Here is a 22,918-nt window from a genome sequence, read left to right as displayed (position 1 = left end):
CGCCATCACAAAACTTTAAAGATGAGATGTGAAAACAAAAATGTCGAGTTGTCCGTGATGCACGGCCAGCACGTCTAAAAAGCCAATGCTATACTCGGTGGAGGACACCAACATGGAGAGATGGAAAAATCTCGATGCCTGCTGAGATACTGGTGTGACATGAGCTAAGCAGTTTTTGGAGAGATTGCCTTTGTCACACCTTGGTTGTCTCGTTTATTGGACATAATCGCACATCGTATACCGCCACTATTTGCTATGTTGATAATAAGACTCGTCAATTGCTATTTTGATTTACTTGTAATGGCTATGATTTTGGTACATGAATGACAACTACGGGCATGAACAATGCCCTGGATGATGTACATGACAAGACGCGCGTGAAGATGTAGAACTAGATTATTATGCAATAGGCCAAATCAAAGCTCGGGCTAAGGCGGATGATTATAAACGCTATTATGTACACCATACCATGGATCTGTTTCGGTGCTACCAGGCATCCAAGGGGGAAAGGGATGACGAATGCATCTGGAAATACAGAACACCACAGAAAGAAAAAACGGAGTTGAAGCATGTTTTTACTTTTGCATCCCGAGTCGTTGGGTCCCGAATAACTGGTACGCTTTTCTTTCGCTCATTCCCTCTCACCCAAACCTACGACCAATATCGGCACACACACGCACACACACACACATAACGCTTACAACAAGACTCCGTATCCATCTTACTATTCGATACTTTTTTCCCTTCTTCCCATATAACTATTGGACCAATCGGTTTACGTTACGTGCGCGTGTTGATTCCCTTGCACCGTATAATATATTAACGGCATCCTCACTCTTGTGAAACTCTTCCTCTCAAGACTGATATTTATGCCCACCTGGGGGGCCAGCTATTGTCTTGCTCAGAAAGAAAAGGGTAACCCTGCTTGCACCCTTGCAATGGCCTCTCATTCAAATTGACAACCCTCCCTCATTGCTCATCTTGCTCATTCACCCACCCAGCGTCTCCTTCTCGACGACGGCGGAAAAAATCAATACATATGAGCACAGCCGTCCCTCCTCCATTGGGACTAAGGCGACCCAGTAGACAGAATATTCAATATCGATTAGGTATGATGGCACATAACAACACGCATGAAAATCCTCACATCCAAACACCTATAAAGTTGTCGTACAAAATCCCACTCGAGCAAGATGCTGTGGATTCGGTGAAAAGGATAAACGACCCATCAACCCACCGCCCATAGTCCAATTACACATTCAAAAACAGGATGGCTCACTAGAGCCTGTAAGGTATAATCAATCTCTTTCTTTTCTCTCTCTCACGCTCTCCTTTACTATATTCTGCTAATGTCCACCCCACTCTAGTGAAACAGACAATGTCTCTCATTTCATCGTGCAATGCGATCTCTTCTCCCCAAACCATAAAGAGGATCGCAATGTCGTCTACAATCCCGCCTCTATCAACCCAGCGTATCCCAACAGTTCCGCAGCCGTCATGACCTTTGAAGAACCAACACCCGTTCGTAATTTCCTTGGCACCATCGTTTCTAATGCGCATCAATTGCTTGATCTTGAAGACCGTCTTGGCATCTTTTTCATCTTTCCAGATCTATCCGTACGCACAGAGGGTACTTTTTGTCTTCGATTTCGATTCATTGATCTCTCAGCTGGGTAATAATCCAACCCTCTTTTTCCGCTTGTTTTTCCGATCATTGACATGCATACATAGAGACCCAATGACCATGAGCACTCAAGTTTTGACAGAGACTTTTTCAGACACCTTTAATGTATATCCCGCAAAACATTTCCCTGGAATGACAGGCAAGATCAATCCCCCATGTAAACATCCCACCCAATGCTGATTCATCTCCTTGTTGTCCATCATCATGTAGGATCCACTCCTTTGTCATTATGCTTCTCTCGTCAAGGTATCAAGATATCAGTACGTAAAGGTCCAAGGTTGAAACGTTCCTCAGATGATGTTTTCGGAGATACTCAAAACGACGATGACGATGATATGGATGATCGAGCAAGTGAAGAATATCAACGCCATCAACATAGCAGGAGTGTCACCTCCATCTCGGCATTGGTCTCATCCGATAGAGACGACCAAAGCAGCACATCTCATCCCCAGCAGTCACCCCACGGTTAGATCAATAGCAACAACAACAACAACCCATACATATCGAATCCGGATTTTAAGCAACGAGGGATGATTGAAGAGGAGGAAACTGCCGTTGTTCGTTTCATTGACGTTTACTATCACTCACAGCATATCCAACCCATCACATCATTCTTCTTGTACATATCTCTATATCATCCATATTCCCTCCTTCCCCTACCTTGTCCAGTAAACGAGTGAATAAAATGGTGTGTACATCTTCATCAAAGTGCCAACGCTATGCTTATGTAAGATGAGGATGCTATGGCTGGATAATTTGCGGTACACGTGCCAACCAAGTTGCATGGCGAACAAGTGTGGATAATGTCCGATCATTTTAATACACACGTTGGTGCGATTTGAATGATGCAACAGCTGCCCATAATTACAACCCCCCCCCCACATCTTGGTTTGACATGTAGCTTTACCACCACCTCGAGATCCCATCTAATTAAATGATTGTGACACCTGATGTTTACGCATTGTCGCGCTTCACGATGTTCGTTAACTTGGACTATTCTTTGTATTACCCTTTCACCTTTACCCCGGGCTGCTGCACGGACACCTCTCATAGATGATGATGCAGCTTGTGTAATGCGAGTCACCTATGGCTATTCACAATCATTACATGCATCAAGGAAAAGCATGTTGTCTATATTGGTATCGATGCTTTGTTAAGGTCCCTTGTTTGCACCTGGCTACTACTATTATTAGATGCCTTTTGATTAATGAGCCATGTCAATGATGGATGCTACTTGATCGATAAAGCATCATCAGTGATCGCAAAGGATGCGGGGTAGAATGTGGTTCCACATCATAAAAGGAAAATCGTCCTCCACTTTTTTCAAAACAAAAGAGCTGATTGTTTTTCACATGAGTTGCATCTTTCACATGCTGTCGTACAAATAGTTACACAGCCATCGGATGTCATTGCTGCATGCAAACTATAAAGCACGGCAGATCCATGCGGGGAAAATTGTTTATTATCTCTTTCACTTGTTTCTTTCATAACAATGGTCGTCATCGAATCCAACAACCGCCACACTGCTGCCTCACGCAAGGCTCTTGAATACCTCAAGGAACTTTCCAACACCTTGGATGGATGGAATTTCTCCCAAGAAAAGGATGGTGTCAAGTTGTACATCAAGCCTGAATCCAATGGCCTTAACATTGTTCGTGGCGATGCAATCCTCAAGACCGATAAATACACTCCTCGTGATGTAGCAACCGTTGCCACCAGCCCTGGTTGCCGTAAGATTTGTAAGTACTTTCACCGTTGTCTTGATTGGTGCCTTGACGTAATTAATGACGATGATAATAGGGGATGAAAAGTACGAGGTCTCTGAAGTCAAGGAAATGTTTACCCATCTTGAATCTCTCTTCTGGGTCAAGCTCAAGGCCCCCTGGCCTGTTAGCCCCCGTGATTTTGTCGGTGTTGCCCTTCGCGATTTCGATGAAGACGTGTGCTATGTTTCCATGTCTTCTGTTGAGGACCCTATTGCACCCCCTGTTTCTGGGTGTGTCAGAGGCACGCTTTTGATTTCTGTAAGTCTCCAATAATCAATGTCTTCATCCAAAAAAATGGATTCACTTATCATGTATACTATAGGGCTGGAAGGTGTACAAGGTTGACGGTGGCATTGGCATCACCTATATCACCCAAGTGGATATGGCTGGTAGCATCCCATCATCCTTCCTCAAGAACATCCAATTGCAGGTTCCTTTGTGTGCTGGCAAGGTTGTTGACTATGCTCGCAGCTATGGCTTCCCACCTACCACTGTGGAAGCTGCCAACGTTGTCTACAAGTCTGAAGACTTTAACCATGCCAAGCGTGAATTCACTGCAAACGTTGAAGGTAGCGATGGCGTTTGCCGATGGCGCGTTTCTTCTCAAATGTATCCCAATGGCGTCAAGGTCTCTGTTCCCCACGAGATCGTTGATACCGATAATAACAACAAGATCGTTGTTGTCAAGATTGACGGTCCTACCACCGTCAAGATCTCCAAGGCTTAAGCCCCTTACTTGTAAAACGTTACCCACCATGTTTAGCCCTGTTCATCCTGTTGTAGTATAGTCTCGATTGAATACAATTCGCTTGTTTTGCTTTTTCTCTAATCATTGTCGAGTATACGAATGATGGCGTAATGGTGGGCTGGGTATGTACATACTCCACGGGGTTTAATTTCAATATCCAAGTTCATTGTGCAACGTGAATTTCGCGCTAGGAAGCTGTCAAATATTTTCCAGGTCTTGTCATTCATCGCTTCACTATAAACCAAGCCAAGAAGACACCCATCGCATCGTTCATATGATATGATGGGTAATTTCCCACATCATCATCATGTTTGAAACCAAGAGCCTACCAGGTAACAACATCGTAGTTGTTGATGGATGGAAGAATAGCTCAGCAATTTCATGTGAGGATTCGGCACGGGCAATTAATCAACCTAAAATTTACTTTGACCTTGGGCCTATCATTTACGGGACATGCGTCCACACCTAATAAAGCTAAAAAGACATGAGGTCAACAAGACATGCGAGTTTATTGGATAAACGAATGGTGCTACCAAGTAATCCTACTACTGTGACATCGTTTGAGATATTCATATGAATTACAGCTCCAGGATGAAGGCCCCGCAATATACTGCCATTGTCCCGCACACCATGTAGCACAATCAAAGCTGCTCCAATGACAAACACCTTTGAAATAATCATGTGAAAGTACTAGCTCCTTGGAAAGGCAATGAGATGTGTACTATAGTGATCATCTTGAAAAGGGTTTGTATAGGGTAGTCGCATGGTAGGGATGGACAAAGGTACTATACGTATCGATTTTGAGCAATGAATGAGCTTGATCGGAACACATAACATTGGTGCAGGTGAGGCTTTGGTGATGTGCTGCTTGCTGGCACGATGCTGCTGATGTATATGCCAAGATCCATTTACTAGCACCAAGTTTATTGCGTAGCCAAGCGAATTGCTCTATGCAACGACGCACTATGTAATACACAAAGGTGTCTTGGAGTCGTATTCCCTTTTAAAGAGCTAAATGAAGATCATCGATGGATCATTATTATGACAATGGATTGGATGGTGTATACTTATGACGATGGTAGGTTTCTTTTCCACACACCCGTAATAGTTGCGATGAATGCTAACAAACGAGATGCAGCGTGCATACTACATCATGCAATTTTGTTACAAGTAGGGAGCATGTGGATAGTGGATGTATGGAATATCGAACCAACGTTCTCCCCTCCATTGTCAATCCCTTGGTCATGTGATCCATGCATGAAACGAGCTCTTGTTTCTGGGATTTCATCTGAGATTTTTGACCTCTGCAACAACCAAAGACATAGAGTTCTTCCCTTTCCTTTCAGCTTTCACACACAATGACATCGTTCTACGACGAGGTATGTACTCTGCTTTATTATCACTACCATTCAGCTTCTGATTCGTGGAGTAGATTGAGATCGAGGATATGGAGTTCAATGAGGACGAGGAGATCTACACTTATCCTTGCCCTTGTGGTGACAAGTTTGAAATCAGCATTGTGAGTATCCTTGCACCTTCCTGTAGGAGTATCCAATGCTAATCCAATGCTAAATAACAAATAGGATGACTTGCGAGATGGAGAAGACATTGCCCGTTGTCCTTCTTGCTCACTTATCATTCGTGTGATTTACGATCCAGACGAGTTTGCCGATGAGGACGGCGACACATATCAGGTGGATACCGCAGTAACGGTCGCCTAGCAACATACTTTCCACCCCCCTCATTGTACGCAACTTTTTTTCATCTTCATCCCATGTCCATATCCATCCTCCATTCTAGCATAGTCTCTTTTTTCTTTGAACGAGCAACAATGTATTATTATTGATATCATCTGAATACTACGTGATGGTTCACTAGTTGCATAATCAAATGTTTTTACGATCTTCAGCCTTTTGTCCGGATGCAGCATTTTCCAATGCATTTCGCTCATCAGCTAAGCGATTGTATTCCGCTGATTGTTGTGCCACCTGCTTCTTGAGGGTTTCAAAGTCTCGCTCTTGTTGCTTCAATTGCTTCAATTCATCCTTCAACGATGCGATCTCATTCTTGTAGTTATCCTCCTTGTTGATCAATTGTTGTTGTCCATCGGTAGTGGATTGGGTCTAACAATGATGGATGAGGATACATGACAACATGTAAAACCGCATATCACACATACCTGCTTTTTCAAATCATCCAATTCCTCTTCACGTTTGAGCACCTGGATCAACAAAGTGCTTGTACGTTCGAGAATCCTATACACTCGTGTAAGAAACATTTCACCTTACACATACCATAAATACTTACAGAGACAAGAAAAGAGTAAATCCAGTGAGGTAGAGATTGCGTTGAGCATAGAACTTTTTCGCTTTGTTGTTGGCTTCATAACTGTAGTCATGGTGCATGCTGCGGTCGCTGTCGGCTTCGGATGAATCGATACGTTGAAGGCGGTTGATTGCGTCTAAGAGCGGACATGTCGTGAGTATTGGCACCACCTTGATCCAGCCACTGTAAGCTTACCAATGAAAAGCATAAAGATGAATCTAGTTAAAAGACATGAGGATCAGTATATGCTCTTTATCATGCATGTCAATTCACCACACCCTGTCCTATGATACTCACGCAAAAATGATCTTCAGACCATGGATAGCCTTGGCAACCTAATAAAGCGAGCCATATTTAAGTACGCGTCGAGTGACGAGGATGTGTTATCTTACAGCAGGAGAAGTGGATGCAAACTTGAGCATAGCTCGACGCCAGTGGGAAGGAAGTGGGAGCTACATGGTACAGTTAGCGATGCGGCAGGAATGACATACAACCAGTTGGGCAAGAGTTACCACAAGGATGCAGAATATGACCATCTAAAGCCGAGAACTGTGTCAGCGAGGACAATGGCAACCATTGTTCACTTTACCTCGAGCACCAGGATGCCGAAGGTGAGCGTGTAGTAAATCGTCATGTTGTTGCGTGGAAAAACGAGGAAGACAAGATAAGCTTGGCAAGCACAAACCACCAGAAAATTCGACCCGCTTTAAAATAGCGTGATCACATGCTTACCATCATCTCGTTTGCATTGAACCACGTAGCCTTCTATCATGCTGGTACCACCATGGATTGGACCAAATAGTGTATAGTAGATGTGACCACATACAACACTTGAAATAAAGATGGCCCCTCCATCAAGCCAAAACCAACAAAAGTAGTGATAGCATCACCGCACTTTGCTGCAAGGATATACCTCGCATGAATCATACTATTATACGTGTCATGATGCGAATGAAAATTCATCCATATGCAATACCTATTATGACAATGACATATTTGCGTGGGGACTATGTTCGTTTATGTGCATGCACACGCACAAATGTAAAGAAAGTGAAAATGTTGTATGGCTTGGTCTCCTGTACGGGTGACTGGAAAACCTTGACATCTCTTACCCATACACCGCTTTATCCACACCATCCGTTACGGCATAGGAGAAGCTTGGTTTTACAATCAATTTCATAAGGAATAATGAACCAGTGCGCCATTGTCGCTGAATACCAAAATAAGCGAACAATGGTATGATTTTCTTTCATAGATGATAAATGAAGTATAAATGATGCACGATCTTCACGACACCCTATTTATGCTTTATCCTGGAAAACGCATTCATCCTCTTGCATGCAAAATAATAGCCAAGCAAGCATAAGAAAACTCAAGACAAATGAAGAAAACGTGATCTACGTCACGTGACCCACATCAAAATGTCGTCTTTCTTTTTGGATCCACACAGGATAATAGACGACTTCCACGAAGGAGGTAATGACCACGAAGGATAGATAGACCACACAGGAATAGGACCACGAAGGAATAAGACCACACAGGAATAGAACCACGAAGGAGAATAGTGCCACACAGGCAAATAGACAATAAAGTAAAGAGAACGTAAGATAATGTTTTATTCTATGAGATCGTCCACTATTTATAATTGTTGGATGGGGCTAAGTATATCAAGATGGCTAAGTAATATGGATGTGGCGAAGTAATGATGGAGGGCGCAGCATAAAGAAGATAAGATGATAAAGATGTATAAAAAGATAATACCGATCAAGAAGATCCGGTATGTTGCTGCGACAAAAACGAAACCAAAAAGTAAACATTGAAGGTAAATCGTATCAAGATCAATTGCTTCGAACAATGCCGTGACCTGGAATCGAACCAGGGTCAGTGCGGCCACAACGCAATGTACTGCCACTATACTATCACGGCTTCTTTTGCCTTCCTTACTTGTAGGTTTCACGCGCCATAATAAACTTGTCACCTTCCTAATATGGCAATCCATTAAAAATGGCACCATTGTGTAGAGAAAAATGAATAGAATTCATAGACGTATAGATGATGACAATATGGGAGTTCAACGTCGAGCAATTTCGCTTCAAAATGGTGATTATCGATCATTGGGCTGAATAATGCGAGCAATTCAAGGTCCTCAGTGGCGGTGATCCAATTATGGTCAGCCATATTCATTGTCACATTGGTTTGAGGCAAGCTTGTAGAGACATAGATACTTTTGAGTCGGGTCGTTACAGCATCATAAAGGTAGAATGCTGTTTTTTTGTTCATGTTTTATATGTTTATTAAGATTCAATTCTATCCTAATATTGTATCATGCATGTGGTATGTGATTATTCAAAGCATAAGGAAGGTCAGGATATTTTATGTCAACCAGCAGGATGAGCATTCATGCACATGATAGCAACCGCAATGGCTTGGTAATAATCGATTTTTGGATATCAGTGATACTCCTGCATTGGCATCCTGTATCATACCAGTGATAGCTACGCGTGAAGCAATGCTAACGACGTGGCATGTTATAGAAGGTCATGGGCTGAGTCAAATTGCAAGTCGCCTACCTTGAACGCGCTTTGTTCCTTGCTCTTCCATATTCTCCCAATGGCGCCATTCCTCCAAGCACTGCCTTGCATCCTAGCAGCAATAGCCGTCGTGCAGGCATCTTCACTTCGTGGCATCAACCCTGAACGTGTGTGCAGCAATTACAGTACTTGGGCGGCCAATGACTCATCTCGCTTCATCCTTCTTTAGGTCAACACTTGTACCAGCCAAAGAATGGACAATGGGAATGCCTTGACAACTCAAAGGCTATACCAGCAACTGCTATCAACGACGATTACTGTGATTGCCCGGATGGATCGGATGAGCCTGGTGAGTTACCCTATTCCCTTATGTGAGGAGCGAATGGATAAAGGTAGCAGCCAAACTTACGTTCTTTGTTACAGGCACATCGGCTTGTCCCAACAGCATGTTTTACTGTGAAAACAAAGGGCACATTCCTGCGTATATCAAATCATGGGCAGTAGACGATGGTGTATGTGGTAAGTAGGAGAGTCATCCATATTCATGCATAAGCTAACTCCTCCTATGAATAGATGAAGCCTGTTGTGACGGATCCGATGAAATCAGTGGCCTTGTTCAATGTCCCAATGTATGCGACAAGGTGGCAGCCGAGCATGCTCAAATACAGGCGGCCCTGAGGAAAATCCAGACTGAAGGTGCAACAGCCAAGAGCAAACTGATCCAGGAAGCTGAAGCGACTGTGCGTGGATGGGAGGATGAGAAATCGAAATTGGAGGATAACCTAGCGATCCAAAGGGCCGAGCTTTTGAGGCGACAACGTAGGTATATTTGTTTGATAAAAAAGGAATCGATATTTATTGGATGCATTCATAGAGGAAATTGACGCCATCGAGAAATCAGCCAAGTCATCGTCCTCCAAATCGAAAGGAAGCAAAAAGGCGTGCCCACCTTGCAACGCAGCTTTACTCAGTGAACACATCCGCACCTTGGAAGATGAGATTGAATCATTGACTACCATCCTGAAGACTATGAAACGGGACCACAACCACAATTTCCATGATTTGGCTGTCAAAGCTGCTATCGGTGGCTATGATGAATTTATTGAAGGATACGATGAATTGAAAGCTGAAATCGACAAGGATCTGATAAGCGAAGAGGATTACACGTTCGAGAACGCTGATGAAGAGGTTGAGGAGGAGGAAGTTGAAATCGATGATCCGGTAGAAAAGGCTGGTATGTTTGATTGTTTACATCAATGGATCATTGTATACGAGAGCTGATTTACTCTTATATTCACGTACAATCCTATTCAATTATCCGCTAAAAAGGTAAAGTAGCTGGCATGCATCCGTGGTTGGAGAAGATCGTGGCAGTGATCCCGCCCAAATGGAGACATTTTGTCACCCAGGAGGAAACAAAGGATCCTGTAGATCATAAAACCAATCCAGGTGCGCTACCAAATGGGGGGAAGGCATTCGGGACGAAGTTCAAAAGGAATATCACTAATATACATATGGTGCATATAGCTCTGGAAGCCGCTCGCAAAGCATACAACGATGTCAACAACGAGATCCAATCGCTGGAGCGTAATTTGCAAACCATCAATGATGACCTTGGCAAGGATTATGGTGAAAAGCATGAATGGCTCAAGCTCAAGGATACATGCGTAGAGAAGAATGAAGGAGAGTAAGTGTGTTATGATGTTATGTACACTGAAGCAATGGGCTTACATCCTGTCCGATAGATACACATACTCGGTCTGCTTATTCGGCAATGCATATCAGAAATCCAACAAGGATGGTGCGAGGGTCAACTTGGGGTAAGACTAAGATAGGCAGATGTGGTTCAAATGATATTCAATCAACTTTTTTTAGCCGTTTTGATCAATTCTTGGGCGATGAACACAAGGAACAGATTTACAATCGTGGTACCAAATGCTGGAATGGACCAGAACGAAGCGTGCATGCTAAATTTGAGTGTGGTGGAGAAACCGAAATCATTGAAGTGACCGAACCTGAAAAATGTGAATACCGATACCGGCTCAAAACACCCGCTGTATGTCCATTGACCGATGAATTGAAGCAAGAAGGCAAAGGTCGACCTGTGCATGAGGAGCTATAAACCTTATCACTTAGATGACTACAACCATATAGTTTCCCTATCTCCTACAATATAACAATATAAAGCATCCATGCAAAAACGTCCATTACTTGTCATTTCTTTTTCGAATGGGGGTTAAGCCATTAGGTCATCGTCTCTTCCTTACATCGTTCTGAAAAAAAAGAAACGGATGAGATCAATAACTGCTCATAATGGTAAAGCAAACAGGGAAACATCCACAAGCAATCTTCACTCTTAGAATCGGCTATCAGACGGAAGCTGTATCTAGTGATAAAACGTAGGCTAGTCATGTCCTCTATACAGATCCTGTAGATTACTACGTTCCTAAGGAAACAAACGAGTATCCAAGTTGGCAGTCTTTATGATAACTTGGAATCCTCTCACTCTTACAAATACCAAGTTTACACTCTGCGAAGAGCGCTGATCTATGCACTTTACTTTGGGCGCGGAAGCATGAGGTTGAGTCGTATGATAAGGTGATTGAACACTCATTTTCTTCGACCAACAAGGCAATGGATGTGTTCGTTTTAACAAGGACTTCTTTTCTTGGGTGCTTGATCTTCGTACTTGTATGGGATATAGGGCGCTGTTGAGCATCGAAAATCCGACATATCATGTCCTGAAAATAATCAACAGACCACTGAGGCGACTAAGCAAATTCAAAGGTAGATTTTTCATTTGGGAATACCTAAGGATGAAAACTCGGTAGATGTACACATCTCGTCGGATCCCCACAACACGCAATAAAGAATGTAATGGTGTTGACTAAGGAAGGTCATGCATCTCAAGTAAATGCACTTTTAACAACAGTCCATAAACTGCCAGCTAACAGCCCATTCCTCCCATTCGCCATTGTTACCCAAACCAATGCATGTGAACGATTGCCCTGCTCCAGCCCAGCATGCCCATCATTCAACTTCATGATTCGAGCTAACCTGGTAGTAAGGCAAAGGCTGTTGTTGGATCATCATTATCATGTAAAGTGTAAAATAGCACACACCCTTTTGCTATACGTCAGGATCATTTCTTTTATTTACGTGTACCTATTGTCTATCATGAGGGTGATGATCATGATGGGTGGATGGTGTGTATAGGGTAATTGAGTGGCCTCAGTGTAATAGCAGTAGGGGATTTAAACTTGGGGGACTGTAGCTCCACGACTTGAGACAACGCTTTCTCTTCTCTTTCTCCCTCCTCTACTTTTACCCCAATCACGACATCTCGATCAAGGTAATGTATTATAAAAAAGTGCTCTTGTTGGCTGTGAGGCACTAACATATTTCTGAACAGGCATTGTCAGGGAATGAGCGTGTCCAAGTGCTGAGGAATGAGCGTGGTTGGTGGTTGGTGGTTGCCATGGCGATATCGTTGCTTCCTCTTGTTCGTTGCTATTCCCGCTCTACGCTTGGTGTCAACAGGTACATTCAGAGTCCAATGTTGCAGCCGAACTTGTTCCATTGACGTGTTAGCTTGTATAGAGAGCAAGTTTGGTCTCAAGACGTTGGCTCGTTTGGCATTTTGTTTCGGCTCAACAACACTATTACACCATGGTTTTCGGTTTCCAGTAACCACCAACTACGCGTCTTTATGTATATGGAAAAGGCAAGTACAATGAAACAAATAATGAAAGGGTGTTTATTGTGTGTGTGTGTGTGTGTGCTAATAATAAATTGAATAGGTTTCTTTGGCAATGCAACTTGGGGGGGGCATCATCATCTCTCTGGGTCCAGTTCCCAGCCTGTATCAAGTGGCCGCTGCGTTGCTCTGCACTAGCCAAGTATGCTGGAAAAGCTTCTTGGAACGCGTCCAGGGCTCTATAGGCCTGCGTTGAGTTGAATGTGGGTCGATGACGATGGATTTTTGGAAGAGCATGGTCACCGTGTTGAGGTAAAAGGGCATTTGCAACAGCTTGTGAATGTGTTGAACCAACATGCTTTTCTCGTGATAGGCTCGTTCTTTCCCTTGAGGATTTCTTTTCATGAGGTGGGAAATGATTGGAAGGATTGGATTGGGGAGCATTGTTTCTTTGGAGAGGATCAATGAGGCCTTGCCATGGATCGAACCGGCCTTGCGTGATTCGTGCAGTGCCTTCTCAAGAACAAGGGATCACCCGACGTTGCTCGTATGGCGGTGATTTAGTTTGTGAATCCCTTCTGATTTGCTTCCTTCCTTTGAGAGGATCGCCTAACGGTACATCAAATCGTCATCATTCCGATACCGGATGATCTAACTTGCCTGCCTGCTTTCTTATTTGTAGAGACGATGATTACGATGATTACCACATTCACAACAATGACGATTACGATGATCACCCCATCCACAACAATGACAATGATGACGACAACGAGATTCAAAAGGAAGCCTGCAAGATCCCATTCTTTTCAACTTGTGTGCTTTTGGATATTGGTGTGACGGATGAGATTGACGACTGGTGACGAGTACGAGTAGGAGTACGTGTACGGATGATGACGGAAGACGACTACGACGATGGTGGTGGCAATGTACAGTAGCAAGGTAGCTAGATGAAATAAAGCATTGTTTATTTATTACATACTTGTTGGAGTTTTCTAGCTTGTGGATTACATACTATTGCTTCGAAGATGGAATAATAAAGGTGGTCGGGTTATCGGTCATGCAAGAAGTACATGGCTTTTGTGATACAATAAGGAGGAGTGGGAAGTGGGATGAGCTTGAGAAGAGAAAAAGTAAAGAGATCCCTCCATTGAGTTTCAGGATGAGCGACCCATTCAATATGTATATGTATCTTTTTACATATACAAATTGGTTTATGCAGCTCGACCTTCTCCTACATGCAAATGTGATACATACCTTGACACACCTTCATTATTGGATGCTGTTTACTTACGTACCTTCACAAAAGGCAATCATCATCATCATCCATTTGTGTAGCAACCTGTCAAGGACATGTCTGTGTAACCACCCGTGCGGTTTCACTCAGCTCTTCATCTTTCCATTAATGCAGCCGACACCATCCACTAGGAAAAAGCAACTCCATCACGCTTACAGCATAGGTAAAACATAAAGACGCCTGTATCTCCAAACTTTACAATGAAACGTGGGGTTTTTATTAGAGCAATGTGCTCGGCTTGGCCAACAGCACCTTGTGTGAAAGTTTCGCGTTCAATGTCGCAAACAGCCCAAAAAATATTTTTTGGTCGTCGAAAAAAGTTTCAAGAGGTCGACCCCTGGATCCAGTTTGGCTGGTGGCGACATTGCGAAATCTGGGATTGGCAAGCTTGATCATGAAACTTGCACACAAGGTGCAGTTGGCCAAGCCGAGCACATTGTTCTATCAAAGACCCCACGTTTCATTGTAAAGTTCGGGGATACAGGTACCTTTATCTTTGTAAGCGTGATGCTATACGAGAAGTGGTCTTTGTTTAATGTAAAGTAGTATGACTATAATAGAGCAAAAGATGCAGAAGGACCTCTTTGGCTAACTCAGCTAAAAAGTCAGGACTTCAGGGACAATGCATGACAGGTACGCAACCCTCACTTTTATGTCATACATTGGCAGCTAATAGCCACTTTTGTGCATTCCCAACTTTTGTGCATTCTATTGTAGGTGGACGATGCTCCTGCTCTAGACATTCATTCCCATGATTAAGGTAGGTTGATCCGAGCTGATTTGGTTGAGTTACGCTCACACAAGATTACATCGGTTGAGCTACATCGAGCGTGCTCTATGTCCAGAGTGATGTAATCTCTCTTTGACCGCAGCTCAGTCAAATCAGCTCGGATCAACCTACTTTAATCATGGAAATGAATGTCTAGAGCAGGAGCATCGTTCCCATGCAGTGGATCTCGCAACAATGATGATTGGATAAAAGTGGCCGTTAGCTAGCAATACATGCCTGTTCCTAGATGATCCATAAAGTAATTATACATTGACCCTTCCATTCATGCAAACGTAGCTGTGTTACACAACATGACCCTCTGCATCTTTTGCTCTGCCAGGGTCCACCTACTTGGCAATGAACAAAGACCACTCTTCTTATAGCATCACACTTACAAACATAAAGGTGCCTGTATCTCCAAACTTTACAATGAAACGTGGGCTTTTTATTACAGCAATGGGCTCGGCTTGGCCAACAGCACCTTATGTGAAAGTTTCGCGTTCAATGTCGCAAACAGCCCAAAAAATATTTTTTTGGTCGTCGTCGAAAGAGGTTGAGCCCCGGATCCAGTTTGGCTGGTGGCGACATTGCGAAATCTGGGATCGCCCACGATGAACTTCATACTTTGACACAAGATTCCTTTGGCCCCGACAAGCACGTTGATCTATTAAAGAGCCCACGTTTGATTGTAAAGTTTGGAGATACAGGCACCTTTATGTTTGTAAGCGTGATGCTATATGACAAGTGGTCTTTGTTTAATGCAAAGTAGTATGACTATAATAGAGCAAAAGATGCAGCAGACGTGTTTGTGTAACTTGAGTCATTCAGCACAGGCGATGCATGATTCTTGTACACTATTTAGGAATAGTTCAAAATGCCAGCTAATATACGTAGTCCTCCCATTCTCCATTATTGCCCAATCCAATGCATACGAATGATTGTCCTGCTCCAGCCCAGCATGCCCATCATTCAACTTTGTTGTTCCGTTGAGATTTGACTGAAAAATGCTCAAACACAGAAACATCATCCAATATCAGAAGAATCAAAGTGGTAAGTTATTTGTAAACTGCCGGCTAATAGCCCATTCCTTCCATTCACCTTTGTTGTCCAATCCAATGCACACGAACGATTGCCCTGCCCCAGCCCATCATTTCCATCATTAAACTTTCTTGATCCGAGAGGATTTGGTTGAGTTACGCTCAAACACAAAACATCATCCAATTTCACAAAAATCATTTTGCAAAGTTATTTGTAAACTGCCAGCTAATAGCCCATTCCTCCCATTCACCTTTGTTGTCCAATCCAATGCGTACGAACGATTGTCTTGCTCCAGCCCAGCATGCCCATCATTTAACTTTCATGATTCGAGCTAACCTTGGTAGTAAGGTAATGGCTGTTGTTGGATCATCATTATCATGTAAAGTATAAATGGCACACACCCTTTTGCTATACGTCAGGATCATTTCTTTTATTTACGTGTACCTGTTGTCTATCGTGAGGGTGATGATCATGATGGGTGGATGGTGTGTGTGGGGGGTCATTGAGTGGCCTCAGTGTAATAGCGGTAGGGGGATTTAAACTTGGGGAACTGTAGCTCCACGACTTGAGACAACGCTTCTCTTCTCTTTCTCCCTCCTCTACTTTTACCCCATTCACGACATCCCAATCGAGGTAATGTGTTATCAAAGAGTGCTCTTGTTGGTTGTGAGGTATCAGTACAGTTCTGAACAAGCATTGTCAGGGAATGAGCGTGTCCAGGTGCTGAGGAATGAGCGTGGTTGGTGGTTGGTGGTTGCCATGGCGATATCGTTGCTTCCTCTTGTTCGTTGCTATTCCCGCTCTACGCTTGGTGTCAACAGGTACATTCAGAGTCCAATGTTGCAGCCGAACTGGTTCCATTGACGTGTTAGCTTGTATAGGTGACAAGTTTGGTTTCAAGGCGTTGGCTGGTTTGGCGTTTTGTTTCGGCTCAACTGCACTACTACACCATGGTTTTCGGTTTCCAGTCACCAACAACAAAGGGGTTCTTGTGTATATGGAAAAGGCAAGTGCAATGAAACAAACAATGGAAAGAGGTGTTTTATTGTATGTGTGTGCTAATAATGAATTGAATAGATTTCTTTGGTCAGGCAATGCAACTTGGGGGCAGCATCATCATCTCTTTGGGTTCAAGTTCCAGCCTGTATCAAGTGGCCGCTGCGTCGCTCTGCACTAGCCAAGTGTGCTGGAAAAGCTTCTTGGAACGCGTCCAATGCTCTATAGGCCTGCGTTGAGTTGATGGGTCGATGACTATGGGGTTTTGGAAGAGCATGGCTACCGTGTTGAGGTAAAAGGGCATTTGCAACAGCTTGTGAATGTGTTTAACCAACACGCTCTTCTCGTGATAGGCTCGTTCTTTCCCTTGAGGATTTCTTTTCATGAGGTGGGAAATGATTGGAAGGATTGGATTGGGGATCATTCTTTCTTTGGGGAGGATGAATGAGGACAACTGTGAGCCTGGACTCTACGTGAGTGATGTCCTTCCTTGCCATGGATCGAACTGGCCTTGCGTGATTCGTGCAGTGCTTTCTTAAAGACAAGGGATCGCCCGACGTTGCTCGTATGGTAGTGATTTGGTTTGTGAATTCCTTCTGATTTGCTTTCTTCCTTTGAGAGGATCGCCTAAGGTATACGAAATCGTCATCATTCTAATATCAGATGGTCTAACTTGCTTTCTTTTTTATTTATAGAGACAACGATTACGACGATTACGACAATGACATCTATAACGAAGCCTGCAAGGTCCCATTCTTTTCCACTGTGCCTTTTTGGATGATTGGTGAGGACGACTTTAAGGACGGTGATGGCGAGTAGGAGCACGACTACGAATGATGACGGAGGACGAAGATGGCGATGGTGATGACAAAATAGATACATAGCAAGAGGAAGTAATAAAGGATTGGTTATTACCGTACTTGAACTTTGTATGCTAGGTTACATATCGCCTTCTTGCTTGCTTGTAAATCAACATAGCTTAGATGGAAATAAAGGTATGATAAAGATAGCATAACATCATGCACTATTTTTGATCCATGTGGCTGTCAACAAACTGTAATTACAACAATCACAAACTACGCATTGATCCCCAATACCTGAGGGGCGTTCATTGGCCACCTATATGCTTGAATTTCATCAGCGAATAGATGTCGAGCACAGCGCGTAATATATTCGCTCTCTCTTTCTCGATCAAGTATGCATCAGCAGCAGCCACATCCACCTCGACCTTCCGATCCGGCAGTAATGGGGCGTAATGCAGCTATTCAAGGGTATTATCCGGGGGTTCAATCTCATGCTGGTGGTGCAGGTACACCATCCATGAACCAACCACCTCTTCCACGACAAAGTGGTGCAATCCCGCTTCAGCATCCTCCTGTTGTTGGCAATGTTCAATCAGCTTCCCCTACTCCACAACAGCCTGCTCTCCAAGCACAAAACAACCTGCCTCTTCAACCACAGGCAATACCATCAGGTACAAACTTAAAGTAGTGTGTGTTATATACATGTATTCCTAATACTACTCTATTTCAGCTTCAATGGATACGCTATCTTCATCGATGGGCGGCATGAGTTTAAGAGAACAGCCTAACGCCATTAGACCCGGTCGCTCCAAACGTGTATATGCACCAATGGCAGGAGTCTCTGGATATCCAACACCACCTAGTAGCAATTATCAACAACCACCACCTAATCCAGGCACATCAGCACCAACATCTAGTTACCAACAACAACAACAACAACAACAACAACCATCCACACCTCCAAAGCCTAAACCCAAGATTGATCCGAATCAAATCCCATCACCTGTCGAGATTCAATTACAAGATGAGCAGATGTATCAGCATGAGCCTTATGGCACTTGTTCTCAATCTCCACTTCCTCTATCAACAACTCCTTTCCATACCATCGATCAAGGCAATTGTAATCCAAGGTTCTTACGTACTACTCTCAGGGAGTTTCCATATACACCAGAATTGGATCGTGATACCCATTTGCCATTTGGTCTTGTTGTCCAGCCACTGGCACCATTGCATCCAAATGATCAACCTATTCCATTGGCAGGCGTCACTAATGAGGATGGCCCTATACGTTGTAATCGTTGCAAGGCTTATATCAATCCGGGATGTCAATTCATTGATGGTGGCCGCAAATTTGTATGCAACTTGTGTGGTTTCACTAATGGAGGTACGATTGAATGGAATCGTTGACGCTTTTGCATGGGAATCTAATGATGGGAACAAATGGATAGTGCCTGAGGATTACTTTTGTCATCTTGACATGTCCGGCCAACGTATGGATCTTGATCAACGACCCGAATTACGACTTGGAAGCGTTGAATTTGAAGTACCAAAGATTTATTGGAATCGGGAACCGGTGCCTTTGCGGATTCTTTTTGCAGCCGATGTTTCTTACAGTGCAGCACGTAGTGGGATGCTTGAAACATTTTGCACCACCTTGCAGCAAATCCTGTACTCGAAAAAGGCTTCTCTCCCAGCTGGTGCACGTGTGGGGATTATGACGTTTGACACAGCGGTCCATTTCTTCAATCTATCGGTAATGATAATTGGTGATAAGGTGACAAGAATACAACGCTTATTCTCGCACTTATTCTAGTCAACGTTGGATCAAGCCCAAATGCTCGTTGTGCCCGATGTGAATGACATGTTCCTACCGCTTTCACAAGATGCCATTTTCGTTGACCCACACGAATCAAGGTAATGATGCCGAGGAAGTTACACCATAAATCAAAGCACTCACACGTCAATTTCTTCACTATAGACAAGTGATTGAAAGTTTGCTTTCCAATCTACCAACGTTGTTTGCTGAGAATCGCGCACAGACCGCTGCATTTGGATCTGCGATCAAAGGCGGAATGTTGTCAATGGTAACAAGACCAAATCGAATTTGATTTGACGATCACTCAGCTAAAAATGATTGCTTTGTTTATAATGATAGCAATCCACGGGCGGCAAATTGCACGTGTTCCAAACAATACTACCAACTACAGGCGTAGGAGCATTGAAGAATCGAGACAATCCAGCATTGTATGGGACTGATAAGGAAAAGCAACTTCTCGTTCCACAAGATACACTCTACAGCACGATAGGCAAAGAATGCGTCGACCTTGGCATATGTGTGGATACTTGGTTTTTCCCAATGAACGCTTACGTGGATGTCAGCACGCTAGGTGAGCATACATGTGTGATGGTTAAATGGGAATAGCGATCTAATATTGATGTTTTTAGGTTCGCTCTCTGCAATGACTGGCGGTGAATCTCATTATTATGCAAACTACAACAAATCAAAGGATGGATTGGCGTTTACAAACATGCTCAATCACAGTCTTACTCGTGAACAAGGATACAACGCTGCATTACGCGTGAGATGTTCAAATGGTAATTCAACAAAAGAGTAATCATGATGAAAAGCATCTCATGCATGTTTCGCTTTATTTTAGGTTTCACAATTGATGAGCAATATGGCAACTTCTTCATGAGGAACAGCACAGATGTGGAGCTTGCCGGTATTGATGCTGACAAAGCTGTTGCTTTCACGCTTCGACATGATGGCAAGGTGGATGAAGGCGAAGCTCACTTGCAATGTGCATTACTTTACACCACAGCGAATGGCCATCGTCGAGTACGCATCCACAATATTCGGGTACCTGTGACATCCAATATCAGCAACTTATTCAAGCAAGCGGATCTAGATACCAGCATGAATATTCTCGCTAAGCAAAGTAGGTTGGATGGTGAATGATCAAACGACAAAGCATGTATGAACTCACACACATTGCATTATAGTAATTTCACAAGCGGGAAAGAAGTTACCACAAGACATGATGACCCAACTAGATGGCGAATGCGTTAGGATCTTGGCTGCTTATCGAAAGCATTGTGCATCATCAGCGTCACCAGGACAGCTTATTTTACCCGAATCTTTCAAAGTGCTTCCTCTGTATATGCTAGGACTCAAAAAATCGGCAGCTTTGCGAAGAGGTATGGGATGTGCCCAAGTTGGTTTATGTAATTGCTTATATCTCTTTGTAAGATACTACCTTGTCAAGCGATGGTCGTGCGCATAATTTGAGGAGAGCAAAGTGCATGGGCGTAGGCTCAATGGCTCGTTGGCTTTATCCACGGATGGTGCCAGTACACATGTTTCTTCTTGTAAGTGCTAAAATGGCTGCTTAGACAAAGAAGTATCTAATGCAAATATACATGGTAAGAATGACCAAAGTGGGATACCGCTACAACGACTATCGTACGACCGTCTGGAATCCAATGGGGTATATCTCATAGGTAAGGTGGTGGTGCAAGGAACGTATTGCAATGAGAAATTCCTTATGTTTCGATTTTATAGAGGGACCTGATGCCACTTTTGTCTGGATCGGTCGCAGCACCTCTGTAGAACTGCTACAAGGGTTATTTGGAAAGTGTGATTTGAGCGAGGTGGATACCCAGCTGGTGAGTTTTTGTTTTGGTTACATTTCCAGGGATATTTGTTGACAAGTCGCATTCTGAAACATCATCACAGACGCAGGTACCACATCTCGACAATCCATTATCCCAAAAATTTACAGCGTTGATGGAAGAAAAGGCGACAAAGGCATTGCGTATTGTAAGACAAGGATTGGATGATGAACGGGATTGCATGAATGCATTGGTGGAGGACGCAACCTTCAATCAGCTGAGTTACGTGGATTACTTATGCATGGTACACAAGCAAATACAAAACGAGGTAGGTCGTTTGTAAAAATACTTTCGGTCTAGTATTAAGCCAACTACTATAGATTGAACGAGAGAAACATGAAACCTTTGTGACGAATGCATCATATTGGGCCTATCGATATTAGAGTCAAGTGGCGTATATTGAGATCATTTGCGTATCATCCACTTTCCTCTTTTGTACCCTTAACTAATACAAGTTTTCTAATACATTTGTCTGTGACGATGCTGTTGTGAGGGATAAAGAGTGCATGTGCGTGGTGGATGTGTATCGAAACTCAGCATGTGAACAAAGAGATTTTCCATGGAAGAGAAATGACTGCTGCTGTGGCACAAAGCGAGGTGAACCTCGGTTCACAATTAGCGCTCGGTCCATGCGGCACGCAAGGGAAAAGTTGTGCATTAGTGGGTGGGAAGAATAAATTCCGCGGAGGGTGTGCCGCGGCCATCCCCTGAATTTGTGGGGTCGCGTCCCCCTTTTTGCATGATCAAAACTTTCCGCGGATGCACGTATTGCATAAGTTTATCATCTGCTATGTATCCTGATCATAGTGATCATCCATGAAAATTATGAGATGTAGCCTTGTGGTCTTTCTTTCAATCAAGTCTTTTCTCAATACAGAGGCCCCATTCTAGGCGGAGCTGTCAGTGACATAATGGGTGAGTCGAGAAGCTGCCAGAGTGAGCTCCGAGGGCTATAGTGAGTCATCAAGCGCTAAAAAAAGGGTGCACGTTGTGGGGAATAATTTGTCCAGCCAATCATAATTTGGGGGCACCATAAGCGCTTTCATTCCAGACAAAAATTGCATCATAAACAGGCCTTTACCATATATAGAAGCAGGTGTCTCACGCTGCAGAAGAGTATAAAAAGATTGGCAGCTGTTTCAATTTTGATAACAATCATCAAAGTTCTCTTATCATCAACACACTTTATACACATACACAAAATGGATCCTGGATACAAGCTTCTCCAACACATCAAGACTGTTCCCAACCTCATCAATGAGGACCCAAGCATTGTCACTCCCAAGAACTCTAGTTTCCTCGATTTGCCTTGGGATGATCTTTCTAAACTCCTTGCATCAAGACAACAAGAAACCAATACACACAAGCGTAGAGCATCTAATGCAAGCGTTGATACTGCCTCCACCTCCTCAGAAGCCGAACTTGGTAACTGGGACTCGATGACGGGTTATCAAGATGCTCTCCACCCGCGTCAACAGTAATACTATCATCTTGGCTTATGATATGCCTTTTCATTCTCCTCCCTATCGCATTTTTTCTACCGTCCCATCATTGCATATTACATTATCAACTTTCATGATTCATCAAACAGCGCA

General features: G+C 43.4%; 7 protein-coding genes and 1 non-coding gene across 8 annotated transcripts; 6 read left to right on the top strand and 2 right to left on the bottom strand.

Annotated features, from left to right (window-relative positions):
- Positions 1-1,039: 1,039 nt before the first annotated feature.
- On the top strand, positions 1,040-2,154 carry O0I10_006195 (uncharacterized protein; the record flags this gene model as incomplete). Its single annotated transcript, XM_058486226.1, has 5 exons — positions 1,040-1,109; positions 1,166-1,292; positions 1,368-1,673; positions 1,732-1,823; positions 1,895-2,154. 5 exons carry the CDS (start codon positions 1,040-1,042, stop codon positions 2,152-2,154), a joined length of 855 nt encoding a protein of 284 aa, XP_058343100.1.
- Positions 2,155-3,176: 1,022 nt separating this feature from the next.
- O0I10_006194 (uncharacterized protein) lies at positions 3,177-4,177 on the top strand (the record flags this gene model as incomplete). Its single annotated transcript, XM_058486225.1, has 3 exons — positions 3,177-3,423; positions 3,485-3,708; positions 3,773-4,177. 3 exons carry the CDS (start codon positions 3,177-3,179, stop codon positions 4,175-4,177), a joined length of 876 nt encoding a protein of 291 aa, XP_058343099.1.
- Positions 4,178-5,556: 1,379 nt separating this feature from the next.
- Positions 5,557-5,919, top strand: O0I10_006193 (diphthamide biosynthesis protein 3; the record flags this gene model as incomplete). Its single annotated transcript, XM_058486224.1, has 3 exons — positions 5,557-5,577; positions 5,631-5,717; positions 5,782-5,919. 3 exons carry the CDS (start codon positions 5,557-5,559, stop codon positions 5,917-5,919), a joined length of 246 nt encoding a protein of 81 aa, XP_058343098.1.
- Positions 5,920-6,084: 165 nt separating this feature from the next.
- O0I10_006192 (uncharacterized protein) lies at positions 6,085-7,157 on the bottom strand (the record flags this gene model as incomplete). The annotated part of the gene is made up of 8 exons (XM_058486223.1): positions 6,085-6,321; positions 6,378-6,453; positions 6,506-6,659; positions 6,719-6,741; positions 6,821-6,858; positions 6,916-6,975; positions 7,036-7,059; positions 7,113-7,157. 8 exons carry the CDS (start codon positions 7,155-7,157, stop codon positions 6,085-6,087), a joined length of 657 nt encoding a protein of 218 aa, XP_058343097.1.
- A 1,221-nt stretch (positions 7,158-8,378) lies between these two features.
- On the bottom strand, positions 8,379-8,449 carry O0I10_006191. The gene has a single exon. It is a non-coding gene; the product is annotated as a tRNA-His (tRNA).
- A 684-nt stretch (positions 8,450-9,133) lies between these two features.
- Positions 9,134-11,176, top strand: O0I10_006190 (uncharacterized protein; the record flags this gene model as incomplete). Its single annotated transcript, XM_058486222.1, has 9 exons — positions 9,134-9,221; positions 9,284-9,403; positions 9,478-9,573; positions 9,628-9,873; positions 9,929-10,288; positions 10,384-10,503; positions 10,582-10,741; positions 10,800-10,874; positions 10,930-11,176. The coding sequence occupies 9 exons, from the start codon at positions 9,134-9,136 to the stop codon at positions 11,174-11,176; spliced, it is 1,512 nt and encodes a 503-aa protein (XP_058343096.1).
- Positions 11,177-18,045: 6,869 nt separating this feature from the next.
- On the top strand, positions 18,046-21,706 carry O0I10_006189 (uncharacterized protein; the record flags this gene model as incomplete). Its single annotated transcript, XM_058486221.1, has 14 exons — positions 18,046-18,322; positions 18,382-19,035; positions 19,100-19,404; positions 19,465-19,565; positions 19,630-19,735; positions 19,807-20,038; positions 20,097-20,246; positions 20,309-20,590; positions 20,655-20,849; positions 20,902-21,020; positions 21,080-21,152; positions 21,214-21,317; positions 21,388-21,591; positions 21,644-21,706. The coding sequence occupies 14 exons, from the start codon at positions 18,046-18,048 to the stop codon at positions 21,704-21,706; spliced, it is 2,865 nt and encodes a 954-aa protein (XP_058343095.1).
- An 819-nt stretch (positions 21,707-22,525) lies between these two features.
- O0I10_006188 (uncharacterized protein) lies at positions 22,526-22,804 on the top strand (the record flags this gene model as incomplete). Its single annotated transcript, XM_058486220.1, has 1 exon — positions 22,526-22,804. One exon carries the CDS (start codon positions 22,526-22,528, stop codon positions 22,802-22,804), a length of 279 nt encoding a protein of 92 aa, XP_058343094.1.
- Between the last annotated feature and the right edge of the window lie 114 nt (positions 22,805-22,918).

Source organism: Lichtheimia ornata (assembly GCF_029851405.1).
Source record: "Lichtheimia ornata isolate CBS 291.66 chromosome Unknown scaffold00026, whole genome shotgun sequence".
NCBI classification, from domain to species: domain Eukaryota; kingdom Fungi; phylum Mucoromycota; class Mucoromycetes; order Mucorales; family Lichtheimiaceae; genus Lichtheimia; species Lichtheimia ornata.
Note: the sequence above shows the minus strand (reverse complement) of the source record. Positions and strands in the feature narration are given on the sequence as shown.